This window comes from Bos indicus x Bos taurus, chromosome 10 (assembly GCF_003369695.1).
Source record: "Bos indicus x Bos taurus breed Angus x Brahman F1 hybrid chromosome 10, Bos_hybrid_MaternalHap_v2.0, whole genome shotgun sequence".
Classification (NCBI taxonomy): domain Eukaryota; kingdom Metazoa; phylum Chordata; class Mammalia; order Artiodactyla; family Bovidae; genus Bos; species Bos indicus x Bos taurus.
The window spans coordinates 47,861,058-47,885,628 of NC_040085.1; the positions used below are offsets into that span (position 1 = coordinate 47,861,058).

Sequence of the window (24,571 nt, forward strand, 5' to 3'; positions counted from 1 at the left end):
ACTGCATTTCGGACCCTTTTGTTGACCATGATGGCTACTCCGTTTCTTCTAAGGGATTCTTGCCCACAGTAGTAGATACAATGGTCATCTGAGTTAAATTCACCCATTCCAGAAGCACGCTGGCTGCAACGGACCATGCAGAAGCATGCCAGCTGCAACAAACCGTGCAGAAGCGCAGCCAAGAGGAGCTACCCCTCGCCCAAGCTCGGGGGGGCAACTGAGAGTGCCAGGCTGCGTCAGCACAGGAGTGGCAGAGAGGAGCTACCCCACATCCGAGGTCAGGGGAGATGGCTGAGAGGAGCAACCCCACGTCCAAGGTCAGGGGCGGTGGCCGAGAGGAGCAACCCCACATCCAAGGAGCAGTGGCTGCGTGGGCGCCAGAGGGCCGAGAGGAGCTACTCCACATTCAAGGTCAGGAGGGGTGGCCGTGAGGAGATACCCTTCGTCCAAGGTAAGGAGCAGCGGCTGCACTTTGCTGGAGCAGCCGTGAAGAGATACCCCACACCCAAGGTAAGAGAAACCCAAGTAAGATGGTAGGTGTTGCAAGAGGGCATCAGAGGGCAGACACACTGAAACCATACTCACAGAAAACTAGCCAATCTGATCACATGGACCACAGCCTTGTCTAACTCAATGAAACTAAGCCATGCTGTGTGGGGCCACCCAAGATGGATGGGTCATGGTGGAGAGGTCTGACAGAATGTGGTCCATTGGAGAAGGGAATGGCAAACCACTTCAGTATTCTTGCCTTGAGAACCCCATGAACAGTATGAAAAGGCAAAATGATAGGATACTGAAAGGGGAACTCCCCGGGTCGGTGGTGCCCAATATGCTACTGGAGATCAGTGGAAAAATAACTCCAGAAAGAATGAAGGGATGGAGCCAAAGCAAAAACAATACCCAGTTGTGGATGCGACTGGTGATAGAAGCAAGGTCCGATGCTGTAAAGAGCAGTATTGCATAGGAACCTGGAATGTCAGGTCCGTGAATCAAGGTAAATTAGAAGTGGTCAAACAGGAGATGGCAAGAGTGAACGTGGACATTCTAGGAAACAGCGAATTAGAATGGAATGGGTGAATTTATTCAGATGACCATTATATCATTCTCAGTGGTGAATACTAAAAACATTTACTGTAAGATCAGGAACACGACAAAGATGTCTACTCTTGCCATTATTATTCAACATAGTTTTGAAGTCCTAGCTATGGCAATCAGAGAAGAAAAAGAAAAAAAGGAATCCAAATTGGAAAAGAAGTGTAAAACTGTCACTGTTTGTAAATTACGTGACACTATACATAGAAAATCCTAAAGATGCTACCAGAAAACTACTAGAGCTCATGCATGAATTTGGTAAGCTGCAAGGTTAGAAAATTAATACATAAAAATATTTTGTATTCCTGTACTAACAATGAAAGATGAAAGAGAAATTAAAGAAAAAATTCCACTTAGTGTGGCATCAAAAGAATAAAACATCTAGGAATATACCTACCTAAGGAGACAAACATGGATAGAGGAGCCTGTTGGGCTACTGTCCATGGGGTCGCAAAGAGTCAGACATGAATAAGCAACTAAGCACAGCACGGCACAGCAAGGAGATGAAAGAATTGTACTAAGAAAACTATAAAATACTGACGAAAGATATCAAAGATGACACACAGATGGAGAGATATACTATTCTCTTGGATTGGAAGAATCAATATTGTGAAAATGACTATACTACCCAAAGCAGTCTATAGAGAGTCAATACAATCCTGATCAAATTATCAATAGCAATTTTTCACAGAATTAGAACAAAGAATTTTACAGTTTGTATGGAAACACAAAAGACCTCATATGACCAAGCAATCTTGAGAAAGAAAACAGCTGGAGGAATCCAAGCTGCATGAATTAAGACTATACTACAAAGTTACAGTCATCAGAACAATATGGTACAGGCACAAAATCAGAAATATAGACCAATGGAACAGGATAGGAAGCCCAGAGATAAACCCACACACCTATGGTCAACTAATCTATGACAAAGGAGCAACAATATACAATTCAGAAAAAACAGTCTCTTCAATAAGTGGTGCTGGGAAAACAAAACAGCTACATGTAAAAGAATGAAATTAGAACACTCCTTAATAACATATACAAAAATAAACTCAAAATAGATTAAAGACTAAATAAATGTAAGGCTTGATACCATAAAATTCCTAAAGGAAAACATAGGCAGAGAACTCTTAGACATAATTTGCAGCCAAGAACTTTTTCAATCCACTGTCTATAGTAATGAAAATAAAAACAAAAATAAATAAATGGAAACTAATGAAACTTAAAACCTTTTGCACAGCGAAGGAAACCACAGACAAGAAGACAACCCTCAGAATAGGAGAAAATATTTGCAAATGAAGCAACTGACAAGGGATTAATCTCTGAAATACAGAAACAGCTCATGTAGTTTTATAACAAAGAATCCAATTAAAAAAAAAAAAAAGACTGGGGGACTTCCCTGGAAGTCCAGAGGATAAGACCTCACCTTCCACTGTAGGGGGTGCAGGTTCCATCCCTGGTCAGGGGGCTAAGAACCCACAAGCCTTGTGGAATAAAGAAACACAAAAAATATTTAAAAGACGCAATATTGTTAACAAATTAAATAAACACTTCAAAAATGGTTCAATCAAAAAAAATTTTTTTAATGAGTGGAAGTTCTAAATAGTAATTTGTCCAAAGACATACAAATGGCCAAGAGGCACATGAAAAGATAATCATCACTAATCAATAGAGAAATGTAAATCAAAACCACAATTAGGTATCACCTCACACTAGTCAGCATTCAGTTCAGTTCAGTCACTCAGTCGTGTCTGACTCTTTGCGACCCCATGAATTGCAGCACGCCAGGCCTCCCTGTCCATCACCAACTCCCAGAGTTCACTCAGACTCAAGTCCATTGAGTCAGTGATGCCATCCAGCCATCTCATTCTCTGTCGTCCCCTTCTCCTCCTGCCCCCAATCCCACCCAGCATCAGGCTCTTTTCCAATGAGTCAACTCTTTGCATGAGGTGGCCAAAGTACTGGAGTTTCAGCCTTAGCATCATTCCTTCCAAAGAAATCCCAGGGCTGATCTTCTTCAGAATGGACTGGTTGGATCTTGCGGTCCAAGGGACTCTCAAGAGTCTTCTCCAACACCACACTTCTAAAGCATCAATTCTTTGGCGTTTAGCCTTCTTCACAGTCCAACTCTCACATCCATACATGACCACTGGAAAAACCATAGCCTTGACTAGACAGACCTTTGTTGGCAAAGTAATGTCTCTGCTTTTGAATATGCTATCTAGGTTGGTCATCACTTTCCTTCCAAGGAGTAAGCACCTTTTAATTTCATGGCTGCAGTCACCATCTGCAGTGATTTTGGAGCCCCAAAAAATAAAGTCTGACACTGTTTCCACTGTTTCCCCATCTGGTTCCTCTTCTATTTCCCATGAAGTGATGGGACCAGATGCCATGATCTTCGTTTTCTGAATGTTGAGCTTTAAGCCAACTTTTTCACTCTCCACTTGCATGGCCATCATCAAAAAAATGTACCAACAATAAATGCTGGAAAGGAGGTATAGGAAAGGGAACCCTCTTGCTCTGTTGGTGGGAATGTAAATTGTTACGGCCACTATGGAAAATAGTATGGAAGTTCTTTAAAAAACTAAAAACAGCGCTTTTATATGATCCCATTCCTTGGCACATATCCAGAGAAAACTATAATTTAAAAAAGATACATGTACCCCAGTGTGCACTGCAGCATTATTTACGATAGCCAGGACATGGAAGAAGCAACCTAAATGTCCCTCAACTGAGGAATGGATAAAGATGTGGTAGATATATATAATGGAATATTACTCAGCCATAAACAAGAATGAAATAATGCCATTAGCAATGACATGGACAGACCTAGAGATTATCATACTGAGTAAAGTAAGCAAACACACAAAGACAAATATCAGATGATGTCACTCATATGCAGAATCTAAGAGAACAAATGAACTTATCTATAAAACTAAAACTGAGTCACAGATCTAGAAAACAAATTTATGGTAATGAGGAAGTAAGGGGTGGGGAAGGGATAAACTGGTAGACTGGGACTGACATATACATACTACTATATATGAAATATGTAACTAATAAGAACCTCCTATTAGCTCAAGAAACCCTACTCAATACTTTGTAACAGCCTATATGGGAAAAGAATCTAAAAAACAGTGGAGATATTATATATATATATATATGTATATATTACTCACTTTGCTGTACAGCAGAAACTAACACAACATTGTAAATCAATTATACTCCAATAAAATAAAAAACCTCACACATTCTCAAGTCTCACCCCATACTACTGAATAATAAAATCTGTGGCTGGGACCCAGGAATCTGTTTTAATAAGCCCTCCAGGTAATTCTGACATGTGCTCAAGTTTGACAACCAGTGCCCTGGTAATATAGCCCCTTGTGTTATATATATATTGGAAAACTGATGTTCAGAGAAGGATTTAAAAGACTTGAGAGACAAGAAACATTTTTCCACCATTTATTCCCACAGTGTCTGGCATGTAATATGGGCATACAATAAAGATTTGTTGGAGGAAAAAATGAATGCCTCCTCCAAAGAGTTGTGCTATCACCTAATGATGGTGCTAGTCCAAACAATATAAACCTAACTTACCAGAAATATACATATTCCTAATGAGTGTGTTTCTTTGAAAAGATATGTTCACCATGACATCAAGAATTATAATTTTTTTTAATTTTATTTTATTTTTAAACTTTACATATTTGTATTAGTTTTGCCAAATATCAAAATGAATCCATCACAGGTATACATGTGTTCCCCATCCTGAACCCTCCTCCCTCCTCCCTCCCCATACCAATAATTTAAAAACTATTACTTTTGAGTGTTGCGTAAAAAAGGAAGTTACCAAAGGTGACCACTAACAAAACTATTCCGTTTTTCCATACCTTGTTATTTTGCTGTAGTTTACTTAACTCTAGTTTATACTTTTCTGCTTCTTCTAGAGCTCTATTTAAGCGAACTTCCATGGCACTTTGACTAGCAACAGCCTGTTTTTGTAGTCTTCTTTTATTCTCTAATTCCTGTACAGCAAAAGAGACAGATAAAACATTTATAAACATAAGTTCTCTCTGATATTTTCAATATTTTCCATTTCTATATTCCTCGCTTTCTCCTAAATTATACACAGACACATACACAGCCAGAGACTGAACACTGAATGATAGAGGTTTCAGGGAATTCCCACGCTGAATTGGTTTTAGGAAAATATATCCTTAAAGATATAGTCACAAATCAGGCTTTCAGATTGCTTTTTGTTTGGAATTTTCTGCCTCTTTTTACTGATCCCAAGATATAGTATACATTTCTTCTGTATTTACTTTATAAACAACTTTTTATAACCATAGTTCTCTTGGAAACCTCCCAAAACACCAATTTAAGACATAAATTCTCTCATTAATATTGTGCTTGTGTAAACCCGATAAAATATATCATTTAAGAAATATCTGTTAAATACAGAACATTCTACATTAGCCAGATAAGAAAACCCCAATTCTGAGCAAAAACAACAGATTTTAAGGATATTTTTCACATCCTGGTGTGGGTTTAGACCTGCACTTCTTCAAACAGACTAAGAGCTGCTGTTGAAGAATCTACAGGCCACACAGGAAGAAACATGAACATATAGAATAAACTCCAAATTCCATCCCAATCTGGCACCATAATCTCATCTACTCCTACAAATGTACCTTCAGCTCTATGGGCAGTACTTGCTTGGATCTCTCCTGAAGAGTCATGATGTTTCTTGCCTCTGACCTTTTGCTCATGCTCTTCCTTCTCCCCTGATTTCTCTCCACCCCTCATTTTTAACTGGCTAACACCTATTCATCCTTTAACCCTCAGTTAGGGCTATACACTAGGGTTTTACCTTCTCCCAGGAGCCTTTCCTCACTATCTTCTCAGGCTGGATGAAGTACCCTTTCTTTAGAGATTCTATGGCACATTGATACATATATCATAGTGCCTGCTTGTGTGGAACTGATCTCCATTTACTTAATTTCCCTCACTATCCTGTAAGCTCCTTGAAGATAGGAAGTACTTTAATTTCTATGTTCCTAGCACTTCGGTGGCAAATAAAAAGCACTAATACCATGTTTACTGAACTGAATTTATTTTGTAATACTTAACTCACTCTACTTTGCATGCCCTACAATGTCTAGTACATCGCATTATACAAAGCAGATAATAAATATCATGGAATTGAAATGATGCAGTTAATAACAGAGTTGTCTGTTTTCTTCTAATTTTTTCTCCTGGCTATATCACTATGTTTTATTTGAAAACTGATCTCCTTGGCTCTGAGTAATTAAGGGGAAAACAAAACAAAACACATGCTGCTCTTTATGCAGGTTTCTAAACAAATCAAACTGTGTCTGGATACCATCTGCTCTCACCAGCCTTCTTCACAGCTTTGTGGGTGGTAGCGACACTAAGAGCAGCCTGACTTCTCTCACTGTTCACATGGAAAAGGCAGATTCTCATTAGCTACCAAGGCCACAGTTCTTGCTGCTTCATTTCAGCCTCTTCTCATAAGAATACAGAAATCAATCTTTGCCCTTCTCTTTCTTGCTAGAGACTCTGTAACCTACTCCACAGAAAAATGAAAACCCTTCTTTACTACATGATGGTCCCCTATCAATAAATCAATACTAAATCAATACTGCCCCATTTCTTGGGAAAAGTGAAAAAGAAAAAGGATACAAGAATAGTAAAGTAGGAAATAAAGTTTTCCTATATGAGAAAATCCACTAAGCAAAGGGTTAATCTTATCAAAAACTTGAAAAGCTTTCTGTTTTCAGCTATGCTTAAGTACTTTTTACAAAAGAAAGTACAGACAAGATACCAATGTTATTATTGAGTATTTTTAAGATGAAAACTCTCTCCTACAACAAGTTTATTATTACCCTATAAATTAAGAAGTTTACATGTTGCTAGAGAAAAATTTTATAAAATCACAAGTCCTGAAGTTTATACTAACTTTAAAAGGAAAAGCTGGATAACTTATAGAAAATCAAGTCTAACTTTAAAACTCAAATACTAAGATATCCAAGAAGAAATAATTTGTGATTGTTCCATAATTTTTAATGCATTCATAAGGCACTGGGAGAGTACAAAAAAGAGGTATATACTGGTAACCAAGTGAAATGAAAGTCACTCAGTTAGGTCCCACTCTTTGGGACTCCATGGACTATAAAGTCCACGCAATTCTCTAGGCCAGAATACTGGAGTGGGTAGCCTTTTCCTTCTCCAGGGTATCTTCCCAACCCAGGGATCAAAAACCCAGTCTCCATCGAATTCTTTACCAACTGAGCTATCAGGGAAGTCCTCGGTAACCAAAGTACAAGTCAAATATAGCAAATGCTTTAAGAGTCACACAGCCACAGTAATTCAGATGAGGAATAATCAGATAAGGACAAATAAATGAGCAGACAAGGATCTAGAAACAAGTGGCTGAGGCTCAAAACACAATAAATTTGGAACGGAAAACCTGACAGCTGTGATCAATTCAGTTCCTACATCTGAAATTGGGAGTAATATATATGTCTAATAGGTTTTACTTATTCAACACATTTATCCAGCACTTACTAAATTGCCAGTATTATACTACATGATGGGGTGTCCCTGATAGCTCAGACAGTAAAGAATCTACCTGAAATGCAGGAGACCTGGGTTTGACCTGTGTCAGGAAGAACCCCTGGAGAAGGAATGGCTACCCACTCCAGTATTCTTGCCTGGAGAATTCCATGGACTGGGGAGGATAGCAGGCTATAGCCCAAGGTGCTGCAAACAGTTAGACATGACTGAGTGACTAATACAACAGCAACAATACTACATGATGGACACATGATAATTAACCAAAGTTCTACTCTCATAAAGGTTGCACTCTAGAGGAAGATACAGATGATAAACACATACCTACTTACTCATATGTAACATAGTAATAAGGCCTATGAAGAAAAAGGGTAAGAGGACAGAGTACGGAATTTCCTGGCAGTCTGGTGGTTAGGACTCTGTGTTTCCACTGCCATGGGCCTACATTTAATCCTTGATCAGGGAAGTAAGATCCCACAAACAGCTTGGCATGGCCAAGGAAAAAAAAAAAAAAGAGGACAGAGCAATGGGTAAGAGACATAATTATTTAAGATATAGCGGTTAGGGGAAGGCTTCCAAATGAGGGAATGATTCATGTCTAGATCTGGAGGAACAAATAAGACAAAGACCCTGAGGTAGAAATCCATGTGACATATTCAAAGATCACATTCAAAGGTCAGTGTGGCTTCACATGAGTGACACATGCAGTTTTAGGCCTTGAGATCGCAGAAACAGTCAGGGAGATGTTAGACAGACCTTGTAAACCCTACCTCAAAGTTTGGATTTTATTCTGAATGACATGAAAAATCTCTGGAGTGTTTTAGTAGGGTGTGTGTGTGTGTATGTAGATCTAAGTTTTTCTAAGGATTGCAATTAACCCTTGAACAACATGGGTTTCAACTATGTGGACCCATTCACATGTAGAAACTTATCAACATTAAATACTACAGGAATACATGGTCTACTGCTGGTTGAATCTGTGGATGTGGAACTATGGAGACACAAGTACAAAGGAACTGAGAACACACAGGGCCTGGGGCTCAAAGAAAGATCACAGCAAGAAGTGGAAACATGGAAGTGATGAACATATGGATGGTACACCAAGCCTTGGAAATGAATGACGTATCTCAGAACTGGATGAAGAAAGAGAAAAGAGTCAAGGACTGAGCCTTGGATACTCCAACATGGAAAGGTCAGGAAAACAAGGAGGCAAATTATGAGTGTGATGCTCCATAAGTTAAATCAAGTGTTTAAGGAGGAAGAATGTTGGTATCAATTACTATGAATAACAAAAACTGACTAGAACTGTCAATGTGAATTACTGAGAAGCAGAGTAGAGATGGAAGTCTAATTTTTAATTTCAAGAGAATGGCAAATGATGAATAGAGAAACTGAGCATAGATAACTATTTTAAGAAGCTCTGCTATAAAGTGGAGTAATGATACAGGGCTAGAGATAATTATGAGATCTAGGGAAGTTTTTAAAAATATACATATTGGAGATCCTATGGCATGTTTGTATGCTAATGCAAATAATTACACAGAGTAAATTTGATTTTTGCAAGAGAAAGAAAGATAGGATAATCATAGGAGCAAAGTCCTTGAGTAATAGAGACTGTATGGGATCCAGTGTACAGTGAGGTGATAAGCTTTAGACCAAAGAGGGAGTAATTCATCATAATGAGGGGGAAAGCAGAGTAGATGAGGGTACAGAGACCAAGAGACTGACAGTAAAATTTGCTGTTTTCTTAGTAAAATAGGGGGGAAAAGTCATGAACTGAGAATGGTAACATTGGAAGAGGCACTGGATACATGAGGGGAAAATATTACCTGTTTAAAAACCAGCTCTGACAATGGGAGAGGAAACTGACTTCTCAGAAAGTAGGAAAGGACAGCACTACACTTGATATTTATAAATAAAATTAAAGTAGCACCCATCTGGTTGGCTGTACACTTAGGCAGGGAGTATGGGGGGGATTAGGTTGGGTTTTGCCACACAGCAGTAGCAGGGAAATTAAGAATATATTCAATAGATAACATAAGTCATGTACCATGGAACCAAAGTTGGGGAAGAAGGATATAAACAACATGGGGGAAGGCATAGAGCTATGTAATAAAATATATAAAAATGAGACTACACAAATATTAATATATATGTTGCTGCTGCTATTGCTAAGTCGCTTCAGTCATGTCCGACTCCGTGAGACCCCAGAGACGGCAGCACACCAGGCTCCCCCATCCCTGGGATTCTCCAGGCAAGAACACTGGAGTGGGTTGCCATTTCCTTCTCCAATGCATGAAAATGAAAAGTGAAAGTGAAGTCACTCAGTCATGTCCAACTCCTAGCGACCCCATGGACCGCAGCCTACTAGGCTCCTCCGTCCATGGGATTTTCCAGGCAAGAGTACTGGAGTGGGGTGTCACTGCCTTCTCCAAATATATATATATATATATATATATATATATATATATATATATATGGTAGATATACAAATATTAAACCAAGCCAAGGGACGAATCGTATCATGATTTTACAGGACACATATAGGCAAAAATGCAAAAAAGCTTTCTTTGCAAGATAAGGAAATGACTTGAAGGAGGTGAGAAAATGCTTTTGAGGAGTTTTTATTATGAAAGCAGAAAAGAAGAAAGAAGCTTTAGGAAATGACACAGAGATCATTTTTCCTGAAGCAAGGTAACTAAAGGGCAGACTTTTTTTTTTTTTAAAGTGAGTTACTAATGTTAATAGGAGTGTTAATATGACATATTCACAATAAGAGAAACTTGTGGAGTGTACCAGCAAGTTTATTTTAACCAAAAAACAAAATAAAACTGAGATTAAGTCTTCCAGCCATGAAGAAATAATAAATAGCTAATATAAAAAGGCACTGTAAACAGCTAGAAATAATGACTAAAATATGTTAAGTAACTATTTACAGATACTGGAAAACAGTAGGGTTGTGATTCCTGAGAAAAGGGAAACAAATGAGTTTTACAATCACCCCAGCATTCCTTTGGGAGACAATTTTCACATAGTACCTACAGGGAAGAGAAAATGCAAAGAGTCCAGAGGTCCACTGAGTTGAGGAAACAGATCAGAGTTGAGGAGACTGAAGCAGCTGGGAATTTATATGAAGGTTCAAGTAAGGAGGAACTACATTAGGAGAGAGCGTCACAAATCTACATAGGAGGTCCCCTGAGTCTACTGTGGACTAGGTCACACCTTAATACATGAAAACCCAACAAGGCCAGACAAAAAACAATTGGGGAGCTGTAAATACAGCAAATCCCATAGGTCATACAGGGCAGGAAGACATTTGAGCTCTAACTAGCCAGAATGGACAGTCCTCAGTGATCATCTGGGGTATTTGGTGGAGATCATGAAAGGTCTCTTGTGTTGTTGGAAGACGGTGTTTGTTATGACCAGTGCATTTTCTTGGCCAAACTCTATTAGTCTTTGCCCTGCTTCATTCTGTATTCCAAGGCAAAATCTGCCTGTTACTCCAGGTGTTTCTTGACTTGCTACTTTTGCATTCCAGTCCCCTATAATGAAAAGGACATCTTTTTTGGGTGTTAGTTCTGAAAGGTCTTGTAGATCTTCATAGAACCATTCAACTTCAGCTTCTTCAGCGTTACTAGTTGGGGCATAGACTTGGATTACTGTGATATTGAATGGTTTGCCTTGGAAACGAACAGAGATCATTCTGTCGTTTTTGAGATTGCATCCAAGTACTGCATTTCGGACTCTTTTGTTGACCATGATGGCTACTCCATTTCTTCTGAGGGATTCCTGCCCGCAGTAGTAGATACAATGGTCATCTGAGTTAAATTCACCCATTCCAGTCCATTTCAGTTCGCTGATTCCTAGAATGTCAACATTCACTCTTGCCATCTCGTTTGACCACTTCCAATTTGCCTTGATTCATGGACCTGACATTCCAGGTTCCTATGCAATACTGCTCTTTACAGCATCGGACCTTGCTTCTATCACCAGTCACATCCACAGCTGGGTATTCTTTTTGCTTTGGCTGCATCCCTTCATTCTTTCTGGAGTTATTTCTCCACTGATCTCCAGTAGCATATTGGGCACCTACTGACCTGGGGAGTTTCTCTTTCAGTATCCTATCATTTTGCCTTTTCATACTGTTCATGGGGTTCTCAAGGCAAGAATACTGAAGTGGTTTGCCATTCCCTTCTCCAGTGGACCACATTCTGTCAGGTCTCTCCACCATGACCCAGCCATCTTGGGTTGCCCCACGAACACGGCTTAGTTTCATTGAGTTAGACACGGCTGTGGTCCTAGTATGATTAGATTGACTAGTTTTCTGTGAATGCGGTTTCAGTGTGTCTGCCCTCTGATGCCCTCTTGCATCACCTACCGTCTTACTTGGGTTTCTCTTACCTTGGGCGTGGGGTATCTCTTCACGGCTGCTCCAGCAAAGCGCAGCCATTGCTCCTTACCTTGGACAAGGGGTATTTCCTCACCGCCGCCCTTCCTGACCTTCAACGTGGGATAGCTCCTCTAGGCCCTCCTGCGCCCGTGCAGCCACAGCTCCTTGGACGTGGGGTTGGTCCTCCCGGCCACCACCCCTGGTCACCAGATGGTCAACACCGAAATCATATTGATTATATTCTTTGCAGCCAAAGATGGAGAAGCTCTATCCAGTCAGCAAAAACAAGACCAGGAGCTGACTGTGGCTCAGACCATGAACTCCTTATTGCCAAATTCAGACTTATATTGAAGAAAGTAGGGAAAACCACTAGACCATTCAGGTATGACCTAAATCAAATCCCTTATGATTATACAGTGGAAGTGAGAAATAGATTTAAGGGCCTAGATCGGATAGAGTGCCTAATGAACTATGGACGGAGGTTTGTGACACTGTATAGGAGACAGGGATCAAGACCATCCCCATGGAAAAGAAATGCAAAAGAGCAAAATGGCTGTCTGGGGAGGCCTTACAAATAGCTGTGAAAAGAAGAGAAGCGAAAAGCAAAGGAGAAAGGAAATATATAAGTATTGGAATGCAGAGTTCCAAAGAATAGCAAGAAGAGGTAAGAAAGCCTTCTTTAGCGATCAATGCAAAGAAATAGAGGAAAACAACAGAATGGGAAAGACTAGAGACCTCTTCAAGAAAATCAGAGATACCAAAGGAACATTTCATGCAAAGATGGGCTCGATAAAGGACAGAAATGGTATGGACCTAAAAGAAGCAGAAGATATTAAGAAGAGATGGCAAGAATACACAGAAGAACTGTACAAAATAGAGCTTCACGACCCAGATAATCACGATGGTGTGATCACTGACCTAGAGCCAGACATCCTGGAATGTGAAGTCAAGTGGGCCTTAGAAAGCATCGCTACGAACAAAGCTACTGGAGGTGATAGAATTCCAGTTGAGCTATTCTAAATCCTGAAAGATGATGCTGTGAAAGTGCTGCACTCAATATGCCAGCAAATTTGGAAAACTCAGCAGTGGCCACAGGACTGCAAAAGGTCAGTTTTCATTCCAATCCCAAAGAAAGGCAATGCCAAAGAATGCTCAAACTACCACACAATTGCACTCATCTCACACGCTAGTAATGTTCAAAATTCTCCAAGCCAGGCTTCAGCAATATGTGAACCATGAACTTCCTGATGTTCAAGCTGGTTTTAGAAAAGGCAGAGGAACCAGAGATCAAATTGCCAACATCCGCTGGATCATGGAAAAAGCAAGAGAGTTCCAGAAAAACATCTATTTCTGCTTTATTGACTATGCCAAAGCCTTTGACTGTGTGGATCACAATAAACTGTGGAAAATTCTGAAAGAGATGGGAATACCAGACCACCTGGTCTGCCTCTTGAGAAATCTATATGCAGGTCAGGAAGCAACAGTTAGAACTGGACATGGAACAACAGACTGGCTCCAAACAGGAGAAGGAGTACGTCAAGGCTGTATATTGTCACCCTGCTTATTTAACTTCTATGCAGAGTACATCATGAGAAACGCTGGACTGGAAGAAACACAAGCTGGAATCAAGATTGTCGGGAGAAATATCAATAACCTCAGATATGCAGATGACACCACCCTTATGGCAGAAAGTGAAGAGGAACTAAAAAGCCTCTTGATGAAAGTGAAAGTGGAGAGTGAAAAAGTTGGCTTAAAGCTCAACATTCAGAAAACGAAGATCATGGCATCCAGTCCCATCACTTCATGGGAAATAGATGGGGAAACGGTGGAAACAGTGTCAGACTTTATTTTTCTGGGCTCCAAAATCACTGCAGATGGTGACTGCAGCCATGAAATTAAAAGACACTTACTCCTTGGAAGGAAAGTTATGACCAACCTAGATAGCATATTCAAAAACAGAGACATTACTTTGTCAACAAAGGTCCGTCTAGTCAAGGCTGTGGTTTTTCCAGTGGTCATGTATGGATGTGAGAGTTGGACTGTGAAGAAGGCTGAGCGCCGAAGAATTGATGCTTTTGAACTGTGGTGTTGGAGAAGACTCTTGAGAATCCCTTCGACTGCAAGGAGATCCAACCAGTCCATTCTGAAGGAGATCAGCCTTGGGATTTCTTTGGAAGGAATGATGCTAAAGCTGAAACTCCAGTACTTTGGCCACCTCATGCGAAGAGTTGACTCACTAGAAAAGACTCTGATGCTGGGAGGGATTGGGGGCAAGAGGAGAAGGGGACGACAGAGGATGAGATGGCTGGATGGCATCACTGACTCGATGGATGTGAGTCTGAGTGAACTCCGGGAGTTGGTGATGACAGGGAGGCCTGGCGTGCTGGGATGCACAGGGTCTCAAAGAGTCGGACACGACTGAGCGACTGATCTGATCTGATCTGATCTGATGAAAGGTCTCTTTAGGGGAAGCATTAAGGGTAGAGTTGAACTATCTCTGAAGGCTGCTCTAGACACACTCTCATAAAACTGAAAAACAGGCCTCAAAAGGATTAAACTGGCAAATAACTACCTATAAAAATCCAACACTGTCTTCAAAAAGCACACTAAATAGAATCATTCAACAATAGCATTCAGTAAAAAAGCACTAACCAAGCCAAGAAGCCAAGGCAAATGTGACCAACAGCCAGAAGAAAAAAATCAGTCCATAGAAACAAATCCATAAGTGAGAAATATAACGGGTCCAGCTAACAAGGCTGTCAAAGAGCTACTTTAATTATACATAAGTGGTTAAAGCAAAACATTAATTTAATGAGAAGATAAATTGAAGATGCAAAGGAAAATCAAATGGAACTTCTATAGATGAATATATAAAAATGAGTATCTCTGCTTAGGTATAGGGGCATACTAGACATTACAGGTAGCCCAGACAGTAAAGAATCTGCCTGCAATGCAGGAGACCTGGGTTCAGTTCCTGGGTCAGGAAGATCCCCTGGAGTAGGAGATGGTAACCCACTCCACTATTCTCACCTGGAGATGAGCCTGGCGGGCTACCTCCATGGTGTCACAGAGAGTCAGACACAACTGAGCAACTAACACTAACAGACAGTACAAAGAAAAGATCAGTAACCTAATGAAGATAGCAATAGACTATCCAAATAAAGAACATAAGAAAAAAAAGGCTAAAAGAGCTCATCAGTAACTAAATATCATTGATATTATTACTGTGGAAATATCAAGTAATTTAACAGAAGTATAATTATAGTCTCAAGTCGGGGAGCGAGGTAGGAACCCACAGATTCAAAAAGCTTAACAAGGGCTTCCCTGGTAGCTCAGTGGTTAAGAACACACCTGCCAATGCAGGAGACATGGGTTCAATCCCTGGTCCAGGAAGATCCCACATGCCAGAGGGCAGCTAAGCCCATGAGCCACAACTACTGAGCCTGTGCTCTAGAGCCCAAGAGCTGCAATTATTGAGCCAACATGCCACAACTACTGAAGCCTGAATGCCTAGAGCCCAGTGCTCTGCAACAAGAAAAACCACTGCAATGAGAAGTCTATAAGTTCAGTTCAGTTCAGTTCAGTCGCTCAGTCGTGTCCGACTCTTTGCGACCCCATGAATCGCAGCACGCCAGGCCTCCCTGTCCATCACCAACTCCCGGAGTTCACTCAGACACACGTCCACCGAGTTGGTGATGCTATCCAGCCATCTCATCCTCTGTCGTCCCCTTCTCCTCCTGCCCCCAATCCCTCAAAGCATCAGAGTCTTTTCCAATGAGTCAACTCTTGGCATCAGGTGGCCAAAGTACTGGAGCTTCAGCTTTAGCATCATTCCTTCCAAAGAAATCCCAGGGCTAACCTCCTTTAGGATGGACTGGTTGGATCTCCTTGCAGTCCAAGGGACTCTCAAGAGTCTTCTCCAACACCACAGTTCAAAAGCATCAATTCTTTAGCACTCAGCTTTCTTCACAGTCCAACTCTCACTCCATACATGACCACTGGAAAAACCATAGCCTTGACTAGACAGACCTTTGTTGGCAAAGTAATGTCTCTGCTTTTGAATATGTTATCTAGGTTGGTCATGCACTGCAACAAAAAGTAGCCCCCACTTACTGCAACTAGAGAAGTACCCACACAGCAATGAAGACCCAGCACAACCAAAAATAAATAAATAAATAAACTTATTTAAAAACAAGTTAGGGAAGAAAAGCTCAACAAACTTCAGGCAGAATACAAACTCCATACTGAGAAAACTGAGAAAGCACATCATTATGACATTGCTGAAAACCACCAACAAAGACAGTGTCTTAAAAACAGAGAAAAAAGACACACTGCCAAAAAAAAAAAAAAAGACACACTGCCTACAAAAACTGGAGAAGGAAATGGCAACCCACTCCAGTGTTGTTGCCTGGAGAATCCCAGGGATGGGGAGCCTGGTGGGCTGCCGTCTATGGGGTCGCATAGAGTCAGACATGACTGAAGAGACTTAGCAGTAGCAGCCTACAAAAATAGAATGAAAAGAATTACTGTGGACTTTTAGTCAGAAACTATACAACATATAAATCAGAGTATATCTTTAAACAAAGAAAACAAAAAACAGTCAATTGATAATTCTATACCTTGTGAAAAATACCCTTCAAAAATTAAAGCACTCAAAAACACACAAGTTTATACAAAAACTGATAAAATCTGAATAATGTCTATGGATTGTACCAATGTCAGTTTCCTCATTTTAATGTTGTACAATTATGTTAGGTATTAGCCTTGAGGGAAACTGAGTGAAGGGCACACAGGACTTCTCTGTACTGTTTTTGCTACTTCACATCAATCTGTAATCACTTCAAAATAAAAAGGTTTTGTTTTTTCAGGTAAGGAAAAACAGTCTTTTACAGAGAAACAAAAAAAGAAGTAGTGACTAGTAAACTGGCACCACAAAAATTGAAAAGGTAGTTATTTCAAAAAAGAGAGAAAAGGTACGTATTTCAAGCAGAAGTATGGAAAAACATCCAGAGTGAAGAATACAAGAAATGGCAAATATCTTCATCTCTTTAAAATACAAATGACTGTTAAAAGAGAAAATGTTGTGTGATATATGACATTTAAAGATAAATGTATGACCACAAAAGAAGCAGACAGAGTATACTGTGAGAGTGTTACGTTATATGTGAAATACTATAACATGATTTGAAGGTAGACTGTAATATGTTAAATATGTATATTATAAACCTTAAATCTAAACCTAGCTATAGCTAATGTTGGAGAAAAATGGAATACTAAAAAATATTCAATTCAAAGGAGGAAAAAGTAACAAAGAACAGTTCAGAAAAATAGGAAACAAATAGGAAGATAGCAAATTTAAATCCAAACACCAAAAACTGTATTAATGTACATGAACTAAACACTCCAATAAGAGACAAAGGCTGTCAGAGTGGATAAAGAAGCAAAAGTCAATTATGTGGTTTCTGTAACAAACTCATTTTCAGTAGAGACAGATTAAAAGTAAAAAGATGACAAAAGACAGTCAAGATGGAGGAGTAGGAGAATGTGGAGTTTATCTCTCTCCAGATGCATTAAGAATCATCTATAAATAGAACAGTTCTCACAGAGCACTAGCTGAACACTAGCAGAGGAACTCAGACACCTAAAAGGACATGAAAGATCCCCACATAACCAGGTAGGACAAAAGAAAGACAGGAAAAGGAAGAGCAGAGGAAGAGGGACAGGACCAGCACTTCCGGGTGGGGAGCTAAAGCAGAAGAGAGGTTCCTGCACCTGATGAAGCCCCCTTATTGTTGGGGAAATCAGAGGGGAAAGAAGGGGAGCTTCGGGTGTTATTCAAAGGAGAGCAGAGCAACAGTCTGAGGCAGGCAGGACCGAGTGAGACCTACAGGGAAGACGGGTTTGGTGCTGGAACTTGGCATTTAGAGACGAAACCTGGGGAGAGGACTCTAGTTAGTTGCAGGGAGATGGTCTGAGGGGACAGGAGTGAGGAAATCCACAACCTCGAATGCTTGTGGAGGAAACACTGAAGAGAGGCGTCATTGTTGAGTGAAGAGAGAGGGGTGGAGCCATTTGTAGCCTCCCTCCCCAGGCACCGGCCTTTCCTCCAAAGGCACTAGGAAGGGCTCTGGCTAGGGCCAGCTCTCTCATGCCATGGTTGCCAGCTTCCCTCTGAGCCCCTCGTCCCCACTGGGGCTCCAGCAACTCCAGCTGCTGATGCCTCCACACCCCTTCCTCACTGAGGTGGATTCCTATGTTCTGGGGCAGCCTCAGGAGCAGACTCCTATGGGTGGCCCACATGCAGAGGTGGGGCTCAAACTACAGCTGGGCCCCAGGGGCTGTGCAACTAAGAAACCTCTCCTCCCAGCTGGGCAACCTAGAACTGACACCACCACAACAGCCTTTGTATACTAAGTAAGTACCTACAGAACATCTGAATGGATAATGAGTAGTTGTGCAGCCAAGACAGGTCTTACCTTTAGCAGCTTTACACTTTGTGAGCATATATACATGTGGGCTGGGCCAGGCCAGAGGATGAACTCCCCTTATCGTGCCTACAGTGGATCCATATCCATGATAACTGCATCCTGCGACCTGACTTCAATGGATCTGTGCTGGTGGCCTGGTGAAAATAACATCTGACAGACACTAGGGCCAACTACCAGCATATCCACAGTTAAGGTGGGGCCCAGAGCAGTGCCAACAGCAGTGGACTCTGAGAGCTCATACAACAGGAATGACATAACAGCCCATACCCACTGGTGAACAGCTCCAGAGGAGGAATACTCAGTGGCTTTCCTCCCAGTGGGAATGCTCCAATTCCAATTTCTTACATATGCAGATCAAAAACACACCTAAGAAACAGACCTGGGGGCCTCTAATCCAACAACTACAGAATAGAACGCACCTCTGACAGGGTAGCGACAACAGAGCACAAGGGAGGCCCTGCTCAACATCCAGTGCATACGCTGGTTACCACAACGTAATCACACCTCCTACAGAGGGGGTAACTGCCAGCATACACAGCAGAAAGAAGTGGCAGACACCTACACTAAAAACAACACACGCACCAAGAAATAGTACACCTACAAAGGCTACACAGGCATGTTTCTACATAAAATAGCCCTCAAATACAGTCTGAGGGTCTGGCACTGGGTGGAAGAACCCTTGGGGCATAGTCTTAAAGGCCAGCAGGACTTTAGGAGTGTAGGAATTCCACCGGGCTGGGGAAAACAGAGATTCTACTCTGGAGGGTGCACACAAGGTCTCACGTGCACTGGGATCCTGCAAAGAGCAGTACCTCAACAGGAACCCAGGCTACACATACCAAGGGGTCTGAGGTCAACTACGACTCACCATGAAGGCAAAGACACTGGTGGGGGAAGTCCCAGGGAAACAGATCTGAATGAGCTCTCTTGGAGGTCCACATTTTGGCACCAAGATCTGGCTACACCCAACAACCTGCAGGCTCCAGTGCTGAAAGCCTCAGGCCAAACAACAACCAAGATGGAACACAGCCCATTACAGAAAATAGGATGCTGAAAGTCATACTGAACTCACAGCCACCGAAAAACACACCCCATGACATGGCCTTGCTCATCACAAGGGACAAGAGCCACCTCTACCCACCAGTGGGTAAGTACCAATCCCTCCCACCAAGAAGTCTGCATAAGCCCCTAGACCAACCGCACCCACCAGGGAGCAGACACCAGAACAAGATGAACTAAGATTCTACAGCCTCTGGAAAGGAGACCTCAAACACAGAAGGTTAGACAAAATGAGACAACAGAGTAATACGCTAAAGAGGAAGGAACAAGCTAAAAACTCACAAGAACAACTAAATGAAGAGGAGACAGGAAATCTACCTGAAAAAGAATTCAGAGTAATGATAGTAACAATGATATCCAAAATCTTAGGGGAAAAATGGAGGCAACCTGAATACACCACCAAAGATCAAATCGCAGGAGAACAAAAGAGGAAGGGAATAAAAAGATCTACAAGTTAAGTTCAGTTCAGTTCAGTTCAGCCGCTCAGTCGTGTCCAACTCTTCGTGACCCCATGAATCACAGCACGCCAGGCCTCCCTGTCCATCACCAACTCCCAGAGTTCACTCAGACTCACATCCATCGAGTCAGTGATGCCATCCAGCCATCTCATCCTCTGTCGTCCCCTTCTCCTCCTGTCCCCAATACCTCCCAGCATCAGAGTCTTTTCCAATGAGTCAACTCTTCGCATGAGGTGGCCAAAGTACTGGAGTTTCAATTTTTATATCTTCTTGGATTGATCTCTTAAACATTATGTAATGTCCTTCCTTGTCTCTTGTAATAGTCTTTAAAGTCTATCCTATCTTATATTAGTATTGCTATTCCTGCCTTCTTTTGATTTCCATTTCCATGGGATATCTTATTCCATCACATCACTTTCAGTCTATATGTGTCCCTAGGTCCGAAGTGGATCTTTCATAAGCAGCATATATACAGGTCTTGTTTTTTATCCATTCAGCCAGTCTATGTCTTTTGTTTGGAGCATTTAAACCATTTACATTTAAAGCAATTATGGATGTGTATACATACATACACATAAATAAAAATTGTATATATGCTTCCCTGGTGGCTCAGACGATAAAGAATCCACCTGCAATGCAGGAGACACAAGTTCGATCCCTGGGCTGGGAAGATCCCCTGGAGAAGGGAATTGCTACTACTCCAGTATTCTTGACTGGAGAATCCCATGGAGAGAGGAGCCTGGCAGGCTAAAGTCCATGGGGTCGCAAAGAATTGGACGCACTGAGTGACTAAGCACAGACAGAAGCACCTCAATGTATAAGGCAAATGCTAACAGCCACAAAGGGGAAAACCAACAGTAACACATTAGTAGTGGGGAACTTTAACACCTCACTTACACCAACGGACATCATCCAAACAGAAAATTAATATGGAAACACAAGTCTTAAATGTCACATTACACCAGACAGACTTAACTATTAACTATAGGACATTCTATCCGAAAGTAGCAGAATGCACTTTCTTCTCAACTGTACATGGAACAATCTCCAGGATAGGTCACATCTTGGGCCACAAATAAAGCATCAGTAAATTTAAGAAAGATGAAATCATATCAAGCATATTTTCCAACCACAACTCTGTAGGATTAGAAATCAACTACAGAAAAAAAAAAATATATATATATATATAAAACACAAACACAAAGAGGCTAAACAACCAGTGGATCACTACAGAAATCAAAGAGGAAATCAAAAAATGCCTAGAGACCAATAAGAACACAACAACCCAAAACCTATAGGAGGCAGCAAAAGCAGTTTTAAGAGGGAAGTTTATAGCAATACAATCTTACCTCAGGAAACAAGACAAATCTCAAATGAACAACCTAAACTTAAAGCAACAACAGAAAGAACAACAAACAAAACCCAAAGTTAGTAGAAGGCTAGAAATCAGAAACATCAGAGCAGAAATAAATGAAATAGAGATGAACAGAACAATAACAAAGATCAATAAAACTAAAGGCTGGTTCTTTGAGAAGATGAACAAAATTGATAAAGCTTTAGCTCATTCATCAAGAAAAAAGTGAGAGGACTCAATAAAACTAGAAATGAAAAAGAAGTTACAACAGACATTATAGAAATACAAACGATCATAAGAGGTTATTACAAGCAACTAAACAGAAATAAAATGGACAACCTAGAACAAATGGACGAATTCTTAGAAAGCTGCAATCTTCCAAAATTGATCCAGGAAGAAATAAAAAATATGAACATATCAATTACAAGCACTGAAATTGAAACTGTGATTAAAACCTTCCAAAAAACAAAAGTCCAGGACCAGATGGCTTCACAAGAGAATTATATGATGCATTTAAAGAAGAGTTAACACACACTCCTCTGAAACTCTTCCAAAAAGTAGTAGATGAAGGAATACTCCCAAGCTCATTCTATGAGTCTATCATCATCCTGATCTCAAAACCAGACATCTATCACCAAAAAAAAAAATTATAGGCCAACAACAAACAAATGAAAAGATGCTCAACATCACTGATTACTGTATTGTAAAAATACAATGAGGTATCACTTCATACTAGTCTGAATGGCTACCATCAAAAAATCAACAAACAAATGTTGGAGAGGGTGTGGAGAAAACGGAATGCTCTTGGACTGATGGGGGAAATGTTAATTGATACAACCACTATGGAAAACAGTATGGAGGTTCCTTATAAAACTGAAACTATCATATGACCCAGCAATCCCACTACTGGGCATATACCATGAGAAAACCATAATATAAAAAGATGTTAATACATGTACCCCAATGTTCACAGTAGCACCATTTATAGTAGCCAGGACATGGAAGCAACCTAAATGGCCACTGAGAGATGAATGGATAAAGAAATGTGGTACATACATACAATGGAGTATTACTCAGCCATAAAAAGGAATGAAATTGGGTCATTTGTAGTGATGTGGTGAACCTAGAGACTGTCCTACAGAGTGAAGTCAGTCAGAAAGAGAGAAACAAATATTGTATATTAATGCATACATATGGAATCTAGGAAAATAATACCAATGACCCTATTTGCAGGGCAGGGATAGAGATGCAGACTTAGGAGAATAGAATTGTGGACACAGTGAGGGGAAGGAGAGGGTGATGAATTGAGAAAATATCACTGACAAATATGCACTACCATGTGTAAAATAGACAGCTAGTGGGAAGCTGCTGTATAGCATAGGGAGCTCAGTCCATGCTTTTTGATGACCTAGAAGGTGGGATGGGAGGAGGAATTGGAGGGAGGCTCAAGAGCAAGGGGATATATGTATACATATAGCTGATTAACATCACTGCACAGTGAAAATGAACACAACATTATAAAGCAATTACACTCCAATGTTAAAAAAGAAAAAATAATTACATACTAATATCACTAAAGAGCACTAAACAACTGAATTCAACAACACATTAAAAGGATCATTCACCATGGTCAAGTGGGATTTATCCTAGGGATGCAAACATTCTTCAACATAAGTATATCAATCAATGTGAAAAACCACATTAAAAACTGAAGAATAAAAACCACATGATCATCTCAATAGATGCAGAAAAAGCTCTTGACAAAATTCAACACCCATTTATGATAAAAACTCTCCAGAAAGTGAAGGGTTTCCCAGGTGGTGCCTGTGGTAAAGATCCCCCCCCACCACCCGCTGCCAATGCAGGAAACATAAGAGATGTGGGCTCAATCCCAGGGTCAGGAAGATCCCCTGGAGAAGGAAATGGCAACTCACTCCAGTATTCTTGCCTGGAGAATCCCATGGACAGAGGAGCCTGGTGGGCTACAGTCCACAGGGTCAGAAAGATTTGGACATGACAAAAGCAACTTAGCATGCACTCTAGAAAGTGGGCACAGAGGGAATCTACCTCAACATAGTAACAGCAATATACAATAAACCTATAGCAAAAATCATATTCAATGGTGAAAAACTGAAAGCATTTCCTCTAAGATCAAGAATAAGACAAGGTTGTCTACTCTCACCACTATTATTCAACACAGTTTTGGAAGTCCAACTACAGCAATCACAGAAGAAACAAAAGGAACCCAAATTGGAAAAAGAAGTAAAACTATCATTGTTTGAAGATGACATGATATTGTACATAGAAAATCTTGAAGATGCTACCAGGAAACTACTAAAGCTCATCAATGAATTTGATAAAGTTGCAGGATACAAAATTAATACACAGAAATCTCTTGCATTCCTATACACTAACAACAAAAGGTCAGAAACCAAAATTAAGCAAATAACCCCATTTTCTGTCACATCAAAAAGAATAAGACACCTAAGATTATATCCATGTAATGAGGCAAAATTTATACTCATATAAGTATAAAATACTAATGAAAGAAATCAAAGATGACACACAAACAAATGGAGAGATGTACCAAATTCTTGGATTGGAAGAATCAAAATTATCAAAATGAGTATATAACCCAAAGTAATCTACAGATTCAACGTAATCCCTATCAAACTACTAACAGCATTTTTCACAGAATTAGAACAAAAAATATTTACAATTTGTATGCAAACACAAAAGACTGCGAATAGTCAAAGCAATCTTAAGAAAAATGGAGTTAGAGGAATCAGGCTCCCTGACTTCAGACTATACTACAAAGCTATAGTAATCAAAACAGTATGATATAAGCACAAAAACAGAATATACATCAATGGAACAGGATAGAATGTCTAAAGATAAACCCACACACCTACAGTAACATAATCTATAGCAAAGGAGGCAAGAACATACAATGGAGAAAAGACAGTCTCTTCAATTAAGCAGTGTGGGGAAAATGAACAGCTACATGTAAAAGGATGAAATTAGAACATTCTTTTGGAGAAGGCAATGGCAACCCACTCCAGTACTCTTACCTGCAAACTCCCATGGATGGAGGAGCCTGGTAGGCTGCAGTCCATGGGGTCATGAAGAGTCA

At 40.5% G+C, this 24,571-nt stretch overlaps 1 protein-coding gene across 3 annotated transcripts in view; it reads right to left on the bottom strand.

The window, feature by feature from the left end:
• The window catches only part of TEX9 (testis expressed 9), a 237,724-nt gene that overhangs the window by 30,636 nt on the left and 182,517 nt on the right, over positions 1–24,571 (bottom strand). For all 3 annotated transcript variants that reach the window (XM_027553931.1, XM_027553930.1, XM_027553932.1), the window contains one exon: positions 4,986–5,120. In XM_027553931.1, coding sequence (XP_027409732.1) covers positions 4,986–5,120 — 135 coding nt within the window. The remainder of the gene's footprint in view (positions 1–4,985; positions 5,121–24,571) is intronic.